Source organism: Propithecus coquereli, unplaced genomic scaffold (assembly GCF_000956105.1).
Source record: "Propithecus coquereli isolate 6110/MARCELLA unplaced genomic scaffold, Pcoq_1.0 Scaffold63, whole genome shotgun sequence".
NCBI classification, from domain to species: Eukaryota; Metazoa; Chordata; class Mammalia; order Primates; family Indriidae; genus Propithecus; species Propithecus coquereli.
The window spans coordinates 8,643,816-8,665,592 of record NW_012152285.1 but is presented as its reverse complement, the minus strand read 5'-3'; the positions used below and the strand labels follow the sequence as shown (position 1 = coordinate 8,665,592).

Sequence of the window (21,777 nt, the reverse complement as noted above, 5' to 3'; positions counted from 1 at the left end):
AAACTTTCAAGACAGAAATTAGCATTCCACTTTCAAGGTGACATTTGGGTCATCAGATAAACAAATAGTTGATCCTGAGCATTTTAACAGAGGCTTTCTAAAAACAATGTTAAATCTCATAGAGTGACTTTAGAAGTAGAAATTTCATGCCAGAAAAATTAGCACCGTGTGGAGGCATTTGGGAGACAGGAAAACGGATCTTGGAGTATCCTTTAAGTCACTCCATTCAGCTGTCCAGCTTCACCTTACATGTAGGGCTTCCTTAAGCTGAAGATCTGCAAAACCTCATTATATAAAGAAGAATATTAAGCTCAGAGTGGTAAGCTCAAGAGTGTTTAAGCAAGTTGCCCAAAGTCTCACAGCTGATGCATGATGTCGGGACTAAAACTGTTTTCTCACCTAACCTTGACCCCACTGATTCTATGGTCTTCATATTATGCCTAAAATGATCAGTGTTCTTCAGAAGTGCCTCAGGAGCCACTTTCTAGAGGAAAGGAGAAACCTACCTCCAACCTTTACTTCAACTGCACCAGTCAATTCTATCTGGAGTGATACATAAGATCTTGTTTTGGGGGAAAAAAACTGAAAACCAGGAGTCAACTTCTTATAATTACCAGTCTGCACCAGTAGAGTGGGTTTCCTATTTGCGTTAACTCTTTCTGCCTCTGCCATGTGATATTAAGCTCAGCCTGACTTCCAGCTACTTTATAGGGAGCAAAGACAGATTCCATCTAACCTTTTTTGATCATGTTTCCTTCTTCCTGCTTTTTTACCTCCTCTTCAATTACCTTCATCTTTGCATCATACTCATCAGCAAGGGTTTTCCATTCCACCCTGTTATTCTCAAGACCATTCAGCATAGGCGTGATTTCTTTGTGAAACCGTGAGAACTCCTAGAGAGAATTTGAGGTCAGAAACTACGGAAATCATGCAGTTGATCTTCAGTATCTTTCATATGCAGAGGAGGAGCTATAAGGAATTGTTAACAGTGCTCAGAGCTGCTGGATGAGCTTAACTTGGTGCCTTGGAAGCTTGGGGAAAAGACAGGTACTGACTAAGTCTTCAATTTGCTCACCTGAGTTCTCTCACCTTTTACTCCACCCCTGAATTAGATCAGGATAAAACCTCAAACTGTTTTGGAGAAACAATGACAGCTCTAATGGCTTTCCATGTGGGTGACTTTTTTATTTTAGTTATAGTTTGAAAGAAAGCTTCTCATCCAAATGTTTACATATTTCATTCAAATAATTTGTTTACTTACCTTATATACAAAAGTACAAACAAAATCAATGAATCCAACTTGAAGTTTAGGTAGTTCATCTTTTTTGTTTCTGTCCATCATAGGCTAGAAAGAGAAATAAATCCTTTTAAGATAGGTTTCTAAGATTGAGTGAACAAAATAGACTGATTTGTACCAATAATTTTAACAAAGAAGGCATTTTTATGTCAAGGTCTTTACAATAGGCTGTTGCTGCAGCACTGTTCTCTCCAGATCTCCTTGTTCCCAAAATTCATTTGCAACCAGAAGTGCTACCTGCAAATGAGAAAGGCTTGGTTCAGTAAATCCACTTATTAATAGAAAACTTGCATTTTATTAGTACAAGTGACATTTAGGGATAGAGTTTATAGTCAATGCTTGAGGTGTCATCAAGCTGTATGTACTTACGTTTTAAAAATACATCATTTACAGATTACATCGAAATTGGAAAGGGGAACTTTTCCTTCCTACTTCAATGTTCTAGACTTTTTCTAGATGTTTAAACATTATGCTGCATGCTCTAACACTTCCAAGTCCTCCTTTGTCCTGCTTGTCTTTTAGCATCTAGCATATATCTGTGTATATCTGTGTATCATATATGTGTATAGATACACGCACACACACAGATTAGTACATAACTTTACTTGACTACAGTATGATTGTATTCGAGGGTTAATTTTATCATTAAAAAAAATCCAATGTCTATCAAGTTCGTTGAACATCTGCCTTGCATTGGCATGAGCCAGGTTTGCCAAGAGGACTAAGATGTGGCCTTTTTCTCTAAAATGTTCACAGTCTATTGAAGACAGTCATGTAAACGATGTGATAAGTGCTATAATAATAATATTAGTGCTGTGGATGAAGGAGAAGGGAGTAAAGGTAAGTTTCCTGAAGGAGGGAGGTTGTGCTGATGCTTTATCATCAAGAATAAAGAGCAGTTTGCCAGGTTAAGAGGAGGGGAAGATTATGCACGAAGATAAAATTGAATGTCCGGAGGTTACATGAGTCGGAGCTTAGAGTGTGAGGCGACCATGGGAGAGCGGTGGGAAATGATCCTGGGAGTGAGTTAAGGACAGGCAGTAACACGCTGTGTAAGCTTTGCTGGAAACTTGAACTTGATTGCTCAGGCCAGTCATTTTTATTCCTGGAGCCCAGGCTTCCTCTGAGTGCGCTAGGGGCCCAAGAGAGAGGCCCAGAGAGGTCAAAGCTAAAGTAGCTTTGCTTCTTCGTCTTATTAACATAAAGTGATCTTTGTACAAGTTTTGTGGGAGAAAAATGGACTTAAAAAAAAAAAAAGGATTGGAAACCTCTGGCAATGGGGAGTTTAGAAGGTTGTTACGCTGTGGAGTGGCTATTTGTGGCCATTTCTCCATGACTATCCACTTCTTCATCAAATCCAGCACTTCGTCTTCATTTCCTTAGGAAGGCTCCCGTGTCACACAAAACTTAGATAAACTTGTATGCTTTTCTCTTGCTAATGTGCCTTGTGTTACAGGAGTTTCAGCCATGAACCCAAGATAAATGAGGAAAAAATATTTTTCCTCCCCTGCAATGGGTTCCAATTATTCTATCTTTATAGGTACAATGCACATTTATATCATAGTTGAACCCAGTTATTTCTGGCCTCTTCTGCTTAGGGTTCTCTCTAGAAGTTATTGAAAGGAGAAGATTCTTTCACCCAATTAGTAAGAAAGCAAGTGGTACACTAGTGCCTCCCCACTCGCACTCCCCACGGTGGGGCAGGAACTTCTACGGAAGGCAACCTCCAACACGAACCCACAGTCAGCGCCTTCTTAGCGTTGACAGCACACTGAAAAAGAGATTGTAGGAACAAAACCACCCTTTATAGAGGAAAACACTAATGATTTATCCTGGTCGTATCCTAACTAATCTTCTCTATTTAAAAACTCAGACATGCCTTGAATAATTTTATATAAATTTTTATAGCCCATTCAATGATAAGGAATTCTTTCAAGAAAGCATTTTCATCCCCACGTTTCCTCTATTTGCCTTATTCTAGGGCCTGATCAAGTGAGCTGTGGTCTAACCGATGTTTGTAATTTCTCAGAATAGAATTCTGAGGTTGCCAGAGATCTTTATGTGGACTTTACATGGGACCTAGACAGTACCCGAGAGTGTGACAGAAACAAAACGTAACTGGACTTGCCTGACTTTGCACCTCCCAGGGCTTGGTTATAGCAGACAAGTCACATGCCGTCATCATCATTGCCCTTAGGAAGAAAATAGAAAGTGTTAAAACAGAAAGAAAGACACGATAAGTTATTTTTGCCAAAAGAAACAATGTTTCAACTACCTACATGATAATCTCTTTTTTGGTTGGATCAATGGTTACATATTTGATGGCCTGTTCTTCAGTCTCCATTTGTTCACAAGCATCAACGATTTTTTGAAACATCGTTCTCTTCCTAGAAAAGATACAGCTGTGCAACAATATTAGCATATAAAAGCAGAGAGAAAGTATCTTAAATACACGCTTTTCATATTTCCTGTTCCCACTTTGCATAGGGATGTCTGCCCTACAGAGTCTACAAGGCCAGGGGATAAGAGGACAGAGAATGACTCTGTAACTTTGGCATAGAAAGGGCTTAAGACAGAAAAATCACAAACCATAGAGGGGAAAAAAAGCAGGTAAATTTAAGTACATTAAAACTAAAAGTTACATATGAGAAAAGAGACCATAACATAAATATAAAGACCACAGACTGTGATAAGATATGGCAACATATGTAATAAAAAAAAAAAAAAAGAACCCAAAATATTGTATATTTCATGCTATGTCTCATTGCTAATTGGGAAAATACAAATTTGATAATAGGATACCATCTCACACTCATTAGATTAGCAAAATAAATTTTATTGTATTTATTTATTTTTGAGTCAGAGTCTCACATAGGCTGGAGTGCAGTGGTACCATCATAGCTCACTGCAGCCTAGAACTCCTGGGCTCAAGCAATCCTCCTACCTCAGTCTCCCAAGTAGCTAAGACTATGGGCAAGTGCCACCACACCGAGCTAATTTTTAAAAATTTTTTGTAGAGATGGGATCTCACTGTGGTGTCCAGGCTGGTCTCAAACTCGTGGCCTCACACAATTTCCCCCACCTCGGCCTCCTAAAATGCTGGGATTACAGGTGCAAGCCATCATGGCCGGTCTAGATTAGCAAAATAAATTGTAAACACGCCCAGCTCAAGAGTGTTCCAGATATGGGATAACAGGAACTCGTGTACACTGTGGGTGTGAGTGTAAATTGGCACAACTACTTCGGAGTGCAGTTATGCAAGGTGGCATAAAATTGAAGATCTGCAAACCCACAGTATTTCCATTTCTAGGAATATATACCTTAGAGAAATTCTCATATGTGTACAAGGACATACAATGTAGCATTGTAGGCAATGATGAAAAATTAGAAATGATCTAAATGTTCATGAATAGAGAAATGAGTAAATTAATTATGATATGTCTATATACTCTGTACAATTAAAATACATCATTGGACCACATCCGTTTGTCATCAATGGTAAATCTTTTTTTTTTTCTTTTTTTGAGACAGAGTCTCACTTTCTTGCCTGAGCTAGAGTGCCATGGCATCAGCCTGGCTCACAGCAACCTCAAACTCCTGGGCTCAAGCAATCCTCCTGCCTCAGCCTCCTGAGTAGCTCAGACTACAGGCATGCACCACCACGCCCGGCTGACTTTTTCTATATATTTTTAGTTGTCCAGCTAATTTCTTTCTATTTTTAGTAGAGATGGGGTCTCGCTCTTGCTCAGGCTGGTCTCAAACTCCTGAGCTCAAAAAATCCACCCGCCTTGGCCTCCCAGAGTGCTAGGATTACAGGCGCGAGCCACCATGCCCGGCATCAATGGTAAATCTTTAAAACATAATGTGTGAGTAAAGTAAGTTGCAGAAAGATATGTACAGACAGTATGATACCATTTATGGAAAATTTTAGAACATACTTAACAACACTATATAAAAACAGATGGAAAAGATGAATACATATCCACATCAGATGGTGATATCTTTGAGGGTGAAGGGAAATTTTCATGGCAGAGCAGGGGTAGAATGCCTTAATTGCATCACTAATTTTCCTTCCTTAAAAAACAAAATCAGAGGCAAATGTGGCAAAAGTTAGCATGTGTTAAACACAGACTATGGATATCTGGATATCCATTAAGTTATTCTAAGAATTTGTCTTCATGTTTGAACTATTTATTAAGTTTTTAACCAAGAAGGATCAGAAAGGCATAATTTGGCAACCCAAGTTGCTAATATTTGCATCCCAAAACTATTGATCTTGTTCTAATTCATTTTCACCAAGCAACTTTATAGTTCACTTACAAGAAAATATGCAGATACTTGGCGTATCTGGTCTCCTTGGCAATATTATTATTGTAAATAGGCTGGCACTCTGCTGTATATAACTCAGTTTTGTAAATTTGGTTAATGTCCGTCAGTATCGCCAAAATTGTTCAGCCACCAGACTTTGACGGTATCAAATTTCTGAGTTTGAAACACTAAATACCAGATTCTGGACCATGGTGAATTCACCAGTACGAAAAGCCACCTGAGAGGTCTCTTGGTGTCACTCTTCTGGCAATGCGCAAACTTGACTGCATATTCTTCAGTTCAAACTTCTTCAGATAACTGCTTAATATTACGAGCTTACATTTTAAAAATATATTTCCAGATGTCTTGTAAATTCACTGTCAAGCATATACCTTAAGGGTATTCTAATCAATAATCCAAAAGGAAAGCAAAGACGATTGCATGCACACGCGTGCGCACAAATGTGTGTGAATAAATTCCATTTAACTTGAACACAACAGATAATTCACGGTACGACCCAGAGTGCAAAGGCAGGCATTCTGTTAGGCAGTGTCACGTACTTACTTGAAATATAAAGCCAGGTCAGTTGCTATGATTGCAACTTCAAACAAATGAATAACTGTTTCAAACTGTCGCTTATTTAGGTTCTGGAAGATGTTTAAACTCTGTAAGATGAAAATTCACAATAAAGTGCAATCATTAATTGGCCTTTGATTGAACAAACAAACCAAGCTATGCTTAACAAGAAGAGAATCTAGGTCTTCCAACACGGTTTTTGCTTTTGGTTTTTATCTTGTGGACTAAGTGCACCCTTCTATTGTACTTTGAGTAAAATAATTTAATTTTAACTATAAAAATAGATACTGTTAGTAAATATTTATGTAATCCATATTTAAGTTTTTGGGGTAAATAAGTGTTTTCTTCCAGGACCATGAAAAAATAACAATATGATTGGCAAAAAAACCCAGAAGAAAAACAAACAAAAAACCCAATAACTTAAAAAGATGCATATATTAATTGACGAGCTTTAATAAAGAATTTCTGGGAGATGTCCAACTGTTAGACACGTTGCATTATCTACCAGGTAATTTTAGAGTGATCATAGAAACCACTGGTCTGTCAGAAACTGCAAGCTGTGCTAGTACTCGTGTATATGTAGGAACATGTAATGAGATCCTTCCACGTTATCCCTAAAAGGTTTTCTTGCAATTCTATTTTACAAAGACTTAATTAGACCTTTCTTCAAACAGTTTCTCATTAATCTCTTCACATATGCAATGGCTTCATTTCATAGTGTTCTAGAAAATGAGAGTACAAAGGTAGGGGATGCTCTAAATAGACCTTTTTAGTCAGACAGGCCAAAGGACAGATATTCATATTTTGTTTTGCCAAATGAAGATGACAGTTACAAAATAGAGAAAAATTTCACTGGAAAGAGAGAGCAGATAGTCTATGAACCTATATAGAGATAGAGGTAGCATGTGTAGAAAAGAGTACTCAATCGAGCATCAGATAATAACAGCAAACACTTAGCTCTTACCAGGGTCTAAGTGCTTTAGGAACACTCTCAATCGCCTCACACCAAACCATAGCACAGAGAGGTTACATAACTTGCTCAAGGCTAAACAGCTAGAATGTGGCAGAACTGGTATCTAAACCAATGTAGCCTGGCTACGGAGTCTGTGCTCTTGATCTCTGCACAGCACTACCTCTCAACACAGAACCCAGGTTCAGTTCCTGGCTTCCACACTTTGGCAGTTATAAAATCCTGGACACTTCACTTGACATCTGTATTTGTTTTCTCAGATGGGGATAATAACAGCTGCCCTGCCTAACTACCTGGCAATTAGTCTATGCTCAATAAATATTTGCGGAGTGTTGAATCAAATGAAATAATAACTGGGAATACATTTTAAAATTGCAAATTGCTATAAAAGTTATTGTTGTATCATTGTTATTGTTACGTGAAGTCTTGAGGCTGGCTCCAGGTTAAAATAGAATTGCAAACCCAAGACCAAATTTAGCTCTTGGTCATTTCAGGAGATTGAAATATTAGAAAGCAATAACTGGATGAGAACTCAAATTTTAGACGCTATACCATGTATTATATAAATCTTCACTTAAGTCGTCTTTTTATAACATCTTCTGAGATAGAAGGAAGGAAATGGAAAGGAAAACTGTGATGCATTTTGTTAAAATACTGAGTCCATCATAACAACTGTAGTTAACCTTTTTAAATTGATGGAATGAATCAATGGCTGTTGAACACTCCAGATAACAATAAACAAAAAGAAAGAGGATCTGAATCAAAATAAATTTCTTACTGGATTTTTTTTTTAGATTGATATAATTAAGAAAAAGAGTTTATGTTCAACTTTTCCACACTGCTGCCTTTGTATATAGCTCAACATACCTGAATTTTATTCATGTCTTTCTCTTCTCACTCATTGTACAAAACATGTACAAGTCTCCTAATTTAAAAAACTCTTTAATTTCTACATTCTTTTATATTTTCTCTTTTCTTCCTTTCCCACCTGAGGTACTTGAAGAGCTTCTAATTGGTTTCTTCTTAAGAACATAGATTCGTATTAAAAATTCTGTTTCTGTTTTTGCATTAGTTGCTAAAAACGCTCTTGATCAAATTTGTGTCCTATGTCTGATAGATGTTTGTATGTTATTGCATACATTTTGGGTACGTATGGCCTTTACTATGCTCCATCTCATTTTTCTTATTTTTCCATTAGCCCTTGTTGTCTTTTTCTTTAATGTTATATGTATTTTTGGAAGCTCCATGAAATTATTTTTGTAACAAAGTGAGGCTTAAACATACACACAAAAAGTTGGGGCTTTTTAGTTAGTTTGTTTAGTAAGTAAAAGCAGACCCGGTGATCCTTTAATTAGAGCAAGAGGTCCCAGGATGGGAACAGCACATAGGAGAAAAAGGATGTCCCTCCAAGGCTTAGTTTGACACCCCCCAATAGCAGAGGAGGAGCTGATGAAGAAGCTATTCTGATGTCCCTTTGTCCTGACTCCTGCTAGTCGGGTCTCCTAGGTGGAAGAAATTGCCATAGGTAACAGGAAGTAAGGGAGGGACAGGCAGACAGCAGTGGCCAGATCTCAACACAGAGAGCCTGGGCTTTGCTCTATGTGAGCCTTAGCAACATCAGGGAAACCAAAATCAGAGGTGTGTTTCCAGGATGAAAGAAATAGAAGTGGTGAGTGGAGTGTTTGAGACAACAAACTGGAAGCTGAGATTCCCCCAGCTCACTCCTGCCCTTCCCCCACCCTATTCTTTAGCAGACACTGGCTCCATCGGGGATGAGTAATCTTCGAAAGCTCTGGGTAAATAGACCACAGGAACACAAAATAGCCTGTAGACGCAGTGCAGTTCTAACCAAAACACCAACAAGTTTGTGTATGTTTGTTAATTGACAAGCTGGTTCTAAAATTCATATAGAAATGCAAAGGGTCAATAAGTATCGAATTCATTTAAAAGTTGAATTAAGAATAAACAATAGTCTTCAGATATCGACTACACGGCAGGAAATAAAAGAAACAATAGTGGAAATTATAGAGCAAAATGTAAATTTTATAAATATTGATAATAGTAAAAAAATACTAATGATAATAAATGGCTTATAAAACAGGTGGAGATGTGGGAAAAGGTATAAATATGCTAATTGTTTCATATTTCCTAGCAGGGCATTAATAGATACTGTAAAGTTAGCACATTTAAAGATGTCAAACATTGTAATGCTCAGCTATAGCTTTTTGTAATTTTTCACAGTTATGTGTTATTCAGAGGGCTCTTTAAACCTCTCTTGTGATAAAGACACAATTATGTGAAGTTCTGCAATTCCTTCCATTTCAAAAATGTGCCTCTGCTAAATTCAAGTAAAATTAAATTTAATACCTTTTATTTAAGATAAATGGAATTCTACTCAGCAGTGAAAAAGGAATGAATCACTGATATACACAACGATGTGGAGAAATCTCAAAAATATTTTTCTGCATGAAAAAAGCCAGCACAAAAGATCACTTATGGTGTGACTGCACTTATATAAAACCTAGAAAATGCAAACTAATCCATAGCAACTGAAAACATTTCAGTGGTTGCCTAGGGCTGGGATCCAAGAGAGGGACGGGCTGGCAAGGGGTGTGAGACTCCTCCAGGTGATAGAAATGTTTTGTTTCTTGATTGTGGTAGTGGTTTCCCAGGTGTATAAAATGGTAAAAGCACACGGAATTGTACACTCTCAAGAGATGCTGTTTATTATACATATCGGGTACTTCAATGACGATTACAAAACATAACTCTGAGGCCGGATGCAGTGGCTCATGCCTATCATCCTAGCACTCTGGGAAGCCAAGGGGGGAGGATTGTTTGAGCTCAGGAGTTCGAGACCAGCCTGAGCAAGAGCGAGACCCGTCTCTACTAAAAATAGAAAGAAATTAGCTGGACAACTAAAAATATATAGAAAAAATCAGCCGGGCGTGGTGGTGCATGCCTGTAGTCCGAGCTACTCGGGAGGCTGAGGCAGGAGGATCGCTTGAGCCCAGGAGTTTGAGGTTGCTGTGAGCTAGGCTGATGCCGTGGCACTCTAGCCCAGGCAACAGAGTGAGACTGTCTCAAAAAAAAAAAAAAAGAAAAGAAACCACAACTCTGACTTACAAAAACAGGTTGGGTAGTATGAGCTCATTTTTCAAAAATTATTTCTCTCTAGCTGCCCGTATGTATGGACTCACAGGGTGACTGCAATGAAGCTAATGAAGCTCATTAAATGTTAATAAATATCTACTGGGTGGTAAGATTTAAAATGATTTTTCTTTTTTAATTTGTCTTTGAAATTTTCCCTATTGTTTGTTTTTTTATAGTGGGCATATGTCATTGTTACAACTATCAAGTCATTAACTTATAAAACATATATGTGTACATAATAGTCCATTTGTTTTCCTGAGCATTGCGCTGAAAACATTACGTAGAGACAGGTGCACCAGAGCAAGAGAGGGGACCTGTTTACCAGCCTTGGTCCGGCTGGGCCCCAACTGGCTCAGCTGCTTCGACTGGCTCACAGAAAGAGTCTATTTTTATTCTCCCCTGACTATTAAAATGGCAATACAATATGAATTCCATGCGGCACACCAAAACAGGTAGAAATGGCTTTAATGCATTCTGATCAGGGCTGTCAGGCAAGTTAAGGCCAGAGAAAGTACAGGCTGTTCTAATCTTCACCGTGGCGCCTGCGACACCCACATGAGAATATTGCCAGCATGTTCTTGCCTTGCTCTTGGCTGTACGCAAGGTATTTAATTTCTTCTTCACTACTTCTCTGTATAAAATGGGACGGGCTGATGGGGCTGGTATGGAAAAGCATAAACAAAATGATCGTATACTTGGTAAAGAGATGTTCTGAATAATAACAGGGTTCTGTTATTTATGCTGAACAATTGTCATTTCTACAATAAATTCTAGTATTAAAATGTATACGCCTACACATTCGGCTCTCAAGGTTTCCACCTATTCAGTCAGGTTAAAGGGTTGATTTCTGCCTGGTTTAGAAAATAGGCAGTTCTGTTCCTCAAAGCAGTGAATCCATCTCTGTTGGGATCTAAGGACATTTCAGTTTTCAAAGTCTTAGGAAAAGGTTGGGATTTCAGTTCAAAACTTTCAGGCATATGAAAAACAAAATGTCTGAGTCATGTCCACAAATGCCAAAATTACTGGATAAATCCCAAGGTTTTCTCTTATTTAAAAAAATTAAAATTTCTAATATGTATATTTTCTTTATAGAATTAAAAAAAATAAGAGAACTACATTTTCTCCCCAAAATATAAAAAGAATGTCTAATGGCTAAACATTTTATTTTCTTTTTTTTAAACCGTTCAATTTGACTGCTCATAAACAAGCTCTGTGTGACTGCATTGCCTAGCGACGCTATTGACAAGGCTTTAAAAGTCTGCAATTAGCAGGTCGAATAGTATTGTAGAGAGGTCCTTGAAAAGATGGCATGGATTACTGAGATGCAATATTCCTTTCTAGAAAGTATAATAAGTCTTTATATAGCCATCAAAGCCAGTTCAGACTGCAAAGTAAATAACATAAAAAAAATTAAGATGGAAAACCATAACTCTATTGTAAACCATCAAATCCTGGAGGGAAAAACACTTAAGATAATAGGAGTCTTCCAATGTTAAGCATTTAGATATTTGGTTGTAGTTTTTAGAACGTATTTTGCTATAGTAAGTAAATGTATGATTTAGTGATCCATTCTATTTGACACTACCTCATTGTTGTATCATATAAACAGTGGGATGTGCAGAAAATTCTTGCTCAGAAACCAAAGATTTTCCCAGCCAGGAAAACAAAGACTCATAACAAATTAGGTAATAAAAATTTACTCTTATAATTACTGACTCTGAATTACTTTCAGCTCTACTCCTTTTAGTTGTAAGAACACATATTATCTATGCTATGAATTCTGGTGCAGGGAGAGATCCTGTGCATCAGAATTAATAGAGGTCTGATTCAAAATGCAGATTCTCAGGCCCCAACTCCAGAAAGCCTGGTCAGTAAGTGGGGAATGGGGCTTGGGATCTGTGCTTTTCCTACCCAGCCTGCCCTTGCCCCGTGAAATTGATGACTCTGAAGCGGTTGGTCTGGGTACCCATGTCTGAGAACCACCATCTAGAGTCCCACCAGGTTAGTGCTTCGCCAAGAGCATTGCAGAATCAGAAATGCCACAGCAGGTTCAGGACGGCAGTGATGTTGGGCACTGCATCAATCACAGGTTGTTAGAGCCACTCAAGCAGTTTTCGTGTGGCAAGATTTCCCTGCTTTGCTTATTTGCACCGTCTTTTCATTACCTGGAAGAATTTACTATTCTCTCTTGCCCATATTCCTATGTATTCCTTACTTGAGCTTTTAATAAAAAATTATTATGGAAACTGAGAAAACCCTGCTCTCCAGAGGGCTCATTTATTTAACAAGCATGTGATTCTAAATAAGCTCTCTGCCTGTGAGAAGACAGTGTTCCCCTCAATCTAACAATGCCTCATTTTAATCATTTTTGGTTTGGACCTTTCTTAAGAAAGTGTGATTAGATTACATCTACAATTTTTCCACATGCCTATATATCCCTTAAATAAAATTGATACAGGGGACAAGCGTGACTACCCCTTGTGGGAGGTTGGTAGTACATGATCCGTGCAAATCACAGTGAATTCAAGGGGCTCAAAGCCGCTCCTGTGTAAAGCCGTCTCTGATCCCGCCCTCGGCCCCAACCCCCTGCTGCAGTCCTGGTGTGAACGTGCTTTCTCCTTTTGGAACTCTCAGAGCATCACTCAGTGCCTGTCTGATGGCAGTTGTCCGATTCTGCCTTATGTCCTGATCCATGCCTACCTCCACTACCAAGGCCTGGCTTTCTCAAAGGTGTGCCCTACAGTGTATGGCCCATGAATGAATAAGAAACTCAGTGGCCATGTGGCCTCCTTTCTCCTTTCCATCTATACACGCTTTAGGGTTCACAGAGCCCTTCACATCCACCAGAAGCTTTTTTTCCTGCTTTCCCCGCAAACTTGCAGAGATTCTACAACTTCCCATGGCTCTTTTCACCTGCCTCAGCTACTTCCAACTTGGTGATTCAAAAACTACTCCAACATAGCAATTTCTATCAATTGACTTCATGAAGGGATACGTTGTCAACTGTCGTAACTCAGGGCCACCTTTTTTCCAAGTACTTTTTGTGGGTTGGTGCTTTGGTGCAGGACTCGTGAGGTGCCCTGGAGAGAGACTCTCATACCTCATCCTGCAGCAGAGTCTTGCTGTACTCCAGGTGGTGCCTCTCCAAAATAGAAGACCCGTGGAGCCTGGCCAATGGAGACGTGGATCTGGGAGGAAAGGATACACCACAGTCTCAGCTGTCTAAACACGACACGTAAACCCGTACAATACAGAATTTTCATCGTCTCGGGATTTTTTAACTGTCTCCCCTCTCCTTCGCCACCCAGTATCTGTGCAATGGTCAAAAGTAACATATTGGGAAAATTTTTTTAGATTTAGAAGATGAGAATATGCTGATTTTGAAAATACTAATTTGTTGAATGCATACATGATTGACTTGTTTAAACTAGGAAGTTTGGTTCATCCCTTATAGCTAAAATCTTTAAGCTCGCTGGGGCTTGTAGTGGTGGACAATGACATGAAACATACAGCAAACCTGTGGAAGCCCAGAGGTGATCTGCACAGAAAGTATCACCAAGAATTTCCAGGTCAGGAGCAGCGGCTCACGCCTGTAATCCTAGCAGGAGTTTAAGACCAGCCTGAGCAAGAGTGAGACCCTGTCTCTACCAAAAATACAACAGAAAAATTAGCCAGGCACAGTGGCACATGCCTGTAGTCCCAGCTATTCAGGAGGCTGGGGCAGGAGGATCACTTGAGCCCAGGAGTTTGAGGTTGCAGTGAGCTATGATGACACCACTGCACTCTAGTCCAGGTGACACAGCAAGACCTTGTCTCCAAAAAAAAAAAAATTTCTAGAAACCAAGATGAAAATCACCATTAATGTAAGGACTTCATCCTTTTGAACTATTTCCTCACCATGGGCTGCTGCAAGGGTTAAACAGGGCAATGGGTATCTCTTAGCTTGGTCTCTAGCACACAGTAGGTGTTCAACAAATGTTTGTTCCTTTGTAACTGAACTGGCTAACATACTACTGATCAGGAAGGAGGAAGAGAACTTTGATGACTGCCGAGGGACTTGTGCTCAAGAGGATACATTGTCCAGCGTGGGCTGGAACCTCTCGAGATGAAGATGTCCCTCGCCCAAAGCCTGGGTGGCAATCCTCTTTCTAAGACAAAGCTTAATAGGTAAGAATAGGTGAAGGTGGGCAGTCACTGCTTACAAGGCGCTTTTCATTCACTGAATACATTTTTCTCAAGCACCTACCGGGTAGGTTTCACATATATGATTTCATTTGATGCTCAGCACAATCTTTGAGAGGTAGATACATCCATTTCATAGCAAAGAAACTGAATCTCAAAGAGATTAAGTGACTTGCCCAAGATCCCTCAACTAGTAAGTAGTTGGTCCCCACAAACCCAGACTCCAAAGCCTGTTCTCTCTAAAGCATTTCATTGCCTGTGGAGAGGGGTAGGTGGTGTGTCAGAAATGAGGATGAAGCATGGCTGAGGCAGATTGAATATCTCAAAAGCCATTTTCAAGGAGGTGGGCTGGCTGTGAGCATCGCTGGTGAATTTTGAAGAGTGCCAATGGCATAATAATAACAGTTATAATAATAATACCTAATATTAGTTAAATGCCAAGAGCCTGCATGAACTGAGGGCTTTAAATATATGATCTCATTTAATCTTTACAATGACCTTAAGTGCTGGGTACTGTTATTATAATTACGATTTTCCAGATGAGGAAATCAAGGCTTAGAAAGTTTAAGTAACTTATGACCCCAGTGAATCCAAATCTGTCTGATCCCAGAGCCTGTACCCTTATTATTGCACTTCTTTCTTGGGGCGAGAGAGGAAGCATCGATGCTAAGGTGGAAAATCAGCTAAGGAGAGTTTGGTAGAAGCAAAAGCACCAGGGAAGTGAGGGGCAGTGAGACCCATAGCAGCGTTCTCCAGCTTGAGCTAGGGAGTGTTCATGGGTGTATACAGGCGTGAGCCTAAGATTAATGCACCTGAATACATGAATTCAGTACTCTGATGAAACAAAGTTGAAAGGAGAAAGACTAAAGGCATATGCGAATGAGGCAGAGGTGCATTTGGAGATGGAAACAGAAAGGAAAGGGGCGCCCGAGCACTCGGGGGAGAAAGAGCAGACGTTACCATGAGGGCGGAAGCTCAGGAGGGGATGGAGAACGGCTCCGAGATTCCCAGACGTGACCAAGAGGAATTCACTGGGCTAAGGCGGTGGGGTCCCCAAACTTTTTGGCACCAGGGACAGGTTTCATGGAAGACAATTTTTCCACAGACCGGGAATCGGGGCATAGTTGCGGGATGATTCAGGGCATTATATTTATCATGCAGTCAAACCTCTCTGCTAATGATAATCTGTATTTGCAGCCACTCCCCAGCGCTAGCATCACCGCCTCAGCTCCAACGCAGATCATCAGGCATTAGAGTCTCGTAAGGAGTGCGCAACCTAGATCCCTCGCATGCGCAGTTTACAGTAGGGTTTGTGCTCCTATGAGAATCTAATGTCCCCACTGATCTGACAGGACACGGAGCTTAGGCGGTGATGCGAGTGATGGGAGCAGCTGTACATACAGATGAAGCTTTGCTAGCTCCTGCTGCTCACCTCCTGCTGTGCGGCCCAGTTCCTAGCAGGCCCTGGACCAGTACCAGTCTGTGGCCCAGGGGTTGGGGACTGCAGGGCTAAGGGACAGGGAAAAGCTTTCTTCTCACTCCAGGCACCTTCAAACATCCACCAGCACGTGTCGACATTGCACATGTGTTCACTTACTTCATCTGGTACAAGTTATTGGTGCCTCTGTGGTCAATGTCATGACAAAAAGCAGCAGCAAGCATGGCAAAGGCTTCAAGATCCGTGTAGTATTTCTTTAGTCTTCCAGTCTAAAATAAAATATGTATATGATTAATACACCTCTACACCAAGTGCAGCAAGACCTGCTTGTAATGGAGAATGGACCCACATTGTTTTTAGAGCAAGTTGGCTTTATTTGTTGTGAGTATTGCGGCATTCTGGGCAATCACAAAACCTAGCAGGTGACTGAATTTTCCTTTAAGAAGGTAAGCGTGTGAGTGTCTGAGTAAATCCAGCCAAGTGCTCAGGGACACCCACGTTCCCAGGGATTATCTGCAAGGGGCAGGGGGTTGTGCCCACGGATTTCAAAAATCACTGATCTAAAATGATGGGCATATCCATTTCTCACCATGCCGGAGTGGGAAGTTTGTGGGTTTGTAACGAGGCACGGCGCTCTGCACTTACCATCAGCAAAGTAAACATGGTCTGCCCCACGTTGAATCCGTGCCGCCAGTTATGGTACGTGACAGAGCGGTACCCTTTCCTCACGGTGTACATCCATCTGGTGAGAACCTGTTCCCAGAGAAGACAGCACCATTCAGACTTTGGAATAGAATCTAAAGGTTAGAAGGTCTGTGACAATCTTATCTAAAAAGATGTGTTGGTCCTGTTTACAGGGTTTAAGCGGATGTATTCATAAAGTTAATAATAATTTCAAATTCACACAGAGTCAGTCTTTTGAACCATAGAAAACACAAGTGAAGTAGAGCAACAGAATCACACGATATTTTAAATTAAATACTGTCTGACCTCCACGGGCACTTTGAATTTCTCCACCACATTTATTTCAAAAAACAGTCGCAGGCCACATTTAATCAACCCGTGCTCTGTGAGGGGGAAGTCACTGAAGCGGAATTCATACAGCTCTGCTGCCTTCGGGTCTGGCAAGTCCTCTTTCTGTTGAAATAAGGATGGATTGTTTCACATTGCATCCGTTTCTTTTCCCTTTACGCTCCCATATCAAACTTTGGGCGTAAAACAAAATTATGTTTAAAAAAAATACCAGGTGCAATTCATGGAGCTGCTATGTGAAAGGCAGTTTGCGTAGATTACCCTCACAACACACGTACACAATTATCCCCATTTTACAGGTGGCGAAACTGAGTCTCAGCTATATTAAAAACTTTCTAAGTAATGAAAATCCAAGTCCATGCCAAATCCAACTCCAATGGCTATTTTCCTTCCATGATGCAAAATAAATTATTTAGTTATAGCAGCCTTGCTCATTTTCAATACTCAATTTCTTTTTTCCTATTCAAGAAATATTCAGTAAACAGTAGGCGACTGCTTAATTCAATTCTCCGTATTTTCTTTATATACTCTGTGATAGTTTCCCACTGGACTGTGATCTCCACAAGGTCAGATCCATGGATATGCTGCCACATCTCAGAAACTTCAGGGCCTGTCCCACGAAGGTGCTCGGGAATTGTTTGTTGAATGAACAAACATTTCGTTGCACAGGTTTACTTGCTGTGTATAGGCATACTTGCAGACGTTTCCTTTAATCCACATCTGGTTAGGATTTAGGAGTATGTGAAAAAACAATGAGCTAAGCACATGAGCACTGACATAACTTCAGAAGGAAAAATACAGATCTTGCCCTTAAGGAACTTAATTTTTTGAAGTGATTATAAAATATAGACCAGTGAAAGGTGAGAGCTTAGAGCAATAAGAAAGCATAGGGTTTAGTGCTCAGCGCTGAGGAGGAAACTGAATGCCCAAGGACAGGCTGGGGAAATTAAATCGGGAGAGATTCTGGAGGGGTGTGTGTGATAACTCCAAGAGGCAGGAGTTAGCGCCGGCTAGCTCTCCCCGACGGATCGGCAAGAGAGATTCAGTTCAGTGGGTGTTCACTGAGGCTGTAACCTGTCCTTAATACTGTTCTGAGAAGGGCACAGAAGAAGGAAAAGGCAGGTCACTTCCCTTGCTAAGTTTAAGGTTTCCCAAGAGACAGACGGTTCATGCTCTACAGAATTTTCCACACCAAATGGTATACCGCTGTTTGGAGCAAAATGATGGTTTCTGGTCTGCTGGCCTCAAGCCTGGGCTGACCCTCGCATGCTTGCCCTCTCCCCACCGGGGTTCCAGTGAGCACACCCCTCCCAGGGCAACCCCTCCCCACACCACTCTCAAGCTGGCCACTCCAGGCAGAGGTGGTTTTTCCTGCAAAGCAACGGCTTGGCGTCAGGAGACCAGCGTTCAGTTCTGGGTTCTGATTAGATACGTGCCCACACCTGAACGAGCCTCAGTGTTCTGTGAAATGGGACAATAATGATAACACTTATGTCTTTGATACTTTAATTAAAAAGCAACCGCAATTCTACTTACATTTTCAAAGAAAATCAGAGGGGATTCCATTCATGGCTCACAGGGACACCTTGCAAAACCCTTCCTCTCCTCCTGCATTTCCCCTGGGGTCCTCCTAGGTCCTCTGCTACCCTGTGCCTTCGTGTGCTCTCTCTCCAAACCCTCGATCCCTTGTCCAGGTGGGCCCTTCTGTTTTCATTCATTCACAGATACGTACTGGTACCTATATGCGTTCTGAGCGTTAGGGATGAACGAAGCAGACACAGTCACTGCCCCTGCTGGAGGTTGCCTCTGCCCTACAGTTCTCAGAGTGTTATGTAAAGACAAAATGGGAAAATATTTTTGCATGCATTGCAGAAGCAGTCACACTAAAGTGTCAATGTGCCTCTTAGCAGGGCACAAAGTAAGAAGTTCTCAGAATTATGACCCCCAAGCCACATTTGCAGTCCCAGGCGAGCCAATAAAAGAACACGCTGATACAGAAATCATAGGTTTTGAAGAACAACAGTTTTTAAGTCTGTGATACAGAGAAATTGGTAAAAATAAAATCTTTTTAGTGGTCTAATAAGTAGGAACTCTGGCTCCCCAGGGCCGATTTTCTCCTCTTTGCAGGAGCCACACAGCTGAGGTCTGATGGGGTGAAGGAGGAAGCTGCCGCCGCCCACCTGGCTATAAAGTGTTCCCACTCCCAGCCTCCTGCCTCCAGCCTGGCTGGCTCAGTCTGCTCCCAGAGGGATCCCCAGGAGCATCTGATCAGGTGACTTTGGGGATCCCAGTGTGCCAGGCTGGTCATGGTCTTGTCCTGCCTCTATGCCAGGCGCGGCAGCTGCTTCTCTCTGCTCATGAGACTCCAGCCACACCCAACTGCCTTGGTTTCCCTAAGACAACACTCAGTGCCACGATGAGCCTCAGTGCCCTGGCTACCAACTCCTTGATTACGTCATCTTCTGCGAGTGGAACCAGTCCCTTGGCTTCCCGGGCCCTGGTGCTCATGCCCTGTGGGCACGTCCATGCAGGGCAGTGGCATTGCTTTATTTTTGTCTCCCTAATACACAGGGGGCTTTTGGAACCAGATAAGAACCAGATCATAGTATTAATATCTTTCATCCTCAGCACCTAACACTGTCCCTTGTATTATAGTATATCTCAATAATTACTGAATGAATTAAAAATATGGTAAAGGATGAATGGATGAGGCACTTTTCTAGGAAATCCTCCCAAATCTTTTATGACCTGGTGAACATTAGCTGCAGGACACCCGTGAATGATCCGAAATGTCCTAGAAAGCGGGAGAAGGGTAGGAGGGCTTTCATCACCTCCTTAGCCTGAGTCTGTGCATCGCTGCTCCAGTCCTTTCCAGCACAGAGACACAGAGCTGTCGTTATGCCTCGAAAAGAGGATGAGCCTTCCCTGAACCTAAAATTAAAGTGCACACCTGGAGAAAGAATCAGGGTAAGTGGAGATGAACAAATAATTATGTAGCTGAGAAATGATGCCAGGATCATTTTGGAGAACCTCCTCTGAAATATTTAAGTTCCTAAATTCTATGCAGCGGTAATTTGGGATTAGCCCAGAGTAGATTTTACATTCAAAATAGGCTATTCTTGGGTAAGTTTACGGGTATGTTTCCCATTTTACTGCTTCTGCAACACAAAGTCCTTCTACCTCTAAATAGGGAACTAGAGAACTTCTAGGGTCATGGATGTCAACTAAAGTTTTGTTTTATGAGAAGCTGCCTATCGTTGAGGGCAGGTGAGGAGAAGGAAGCGTCACCTTGTGGACCAGGCTGAGATGATGGTGGTTGGAGGGGGAGCCCATGAACGTGGGAGGAGGGAGACCCTAGGTGGCATGAAGACATGGAGGGTGGGAACTGAGCCTTCAGAAAGGGGTCAAAGGCTAATGGCTTTATGGCAGCAGAGCAAAGGGCTGAGGTAGGAGAACAAAGCCCATAAAAGATGGGAAGGCAGATGGCAAGATGGTCAATGTGTCTTAGTTTAGAAAGAACACGTACATCACAGATTGGAAAGGGGCAGTGGAAAACAGGATGCAGCAGTTCATGAGGGAGTTAAATGTGATAATATTTCAATTTCAATCAGATGGAATTCAAGCCTCTGAAATTCAAGGTCTAGGGGTCTTGATAAATATCCCAAGATTTCATGGGATCCCAGAAGAGCCACACTCTAGAAAGAAGGGCTCTACCCTAGTAGTAAGGGCAAAACCACAAAAGATCATCCTTAACAAAATCTAAAACCAACTCTCTTCATCTGCTAGAAGAAAATCTAGCCCTCTCTGCAGAAAGATAGTATCACTCAGAATCCCTACAAGTTTTTATCTACAATATCTGGTCTTTAATGAAAAAATCAGGATCAAATGATTGAAACCTAAGTGTGAAATAGCAGAACCAGATCTATAGGTGTGTCAGGAATCAAGATGGGTACTTTAAAATAATTAGGATCAATACATTTTTTAAAATAGAGGGAAAGATAGTCAAAACAGATAAAATGATGGAAAGTTTCAACATGGAGTTGGAACCTTAAAGAAAAGAATAAAATGTGCATTCTAGGACTAAAAAAGACAATCTCTGAAATTAAGAACTTATTAAGTGGGTTTAACAGTTGTCTGCACACAACAAAAGACAGAACAAGTGAAGTGGGAAAGAAGTTAATTTCAACCAGAAATGATAGAGTTGGCCTAATGGCAACACCGGAAAAAATGGAATTCCTCCAGACTCGAGAAGAGAAGCTACAGAGACAGATAGTAAGTGTGCCTAGGAGGTTTATGTTCCAACTCTGCCAGGTCCTCTGGGGTGGGCCTGGTGCAATCCAAAACTATTAAAATCGACAAGGCCACGGTAGCCCTAGAGTCTGTGCCTGAAGTCCCTTGTACAATATCCTAGTTTAGCTGTGATTCTAAATTATCTGTGTGCATTAGACTATAGCGGACAAAGATGTAGAAAATCAGGGAATCAGACGATCAATCTTTAGAAGACATCAACTTTCTTTTTAGTATTAAAAGGTGTTGGGGAACAGGAAACAACACTTTCTTGAAAAACAAGAAAGCATGTCCTAATATATTTTATTAAAAAGGCATTAAGGAGAGAAGGACAACACTTACCAAAATCGTGACAAGTTGTTTTTCTTCACAGTCTTCAATTATATCTATATTTAACTTCTCTTTAAATTTCTAAAATGTGAAAGCAATTGAGGTGTGAAATTCCTATGAAGATTTCTATTTGATTCCTCTACTATTAAAGTCAGTTAAGATATATTTAAAATATGTTGCAATTAATTCCATGACACAGACGCC

The 21,777-nt window shown here is 40.8% G+C and overlaps 1 protein-coding gene across 1 annotated transcript in view; it reads right to left on the bottom strand.

The window, feature by feature from the left end:
- PDE6C (phosphodiesterase 6C, cGMP-specific, cone, alpha prime) overlaps positions 1-21,777 on the bottom strand; it is a 50,935-nt gene that overhangs the window by 6,972 nt on the left and 22,186 nt on the right. The window contains exons 11-21 of the mRNA XM_012659694.1: positions 21,586-21,654; positions 16,915-17,061; positions 16,570-16,677; positions 16,084-16,193; positions 13,405-13,492; positions 6,170-6,270; positions 3,577-3,684; positions 3,426-3,489; positions 1,460-1,534; positions 1,262-1,345; positions 737-893 (exon numbers count right to left, since the gene is read on the bottom strand). Of these exons, the coding sequence (XP_012515148.1) occupies positions 737-893; positions 1,262-1,345; positions 1,460-1,534; positions 3,426-3,489; positions 3,577-3,684; positions 6,170-6,270; positions 13,405-13,492; positions 16,084-16,193; positions 16,570-16,677; positions 16,915-17,061; positions 21,586-21,654 (1,111 nt within the window). The remainder of the gene's footprint in view (positions 1-736; positions 894-1,261; positions 1,346-1,459; positions 1,535-3,425; positions 3,490-3,576; positions 3,685-6,169; positions 6,271-13,404; positions 13,493-16,083; positions 16,194-16,569; positions 16,678-16,914; positions 17,062-21,585; positions 21,655-21,777) is intronic.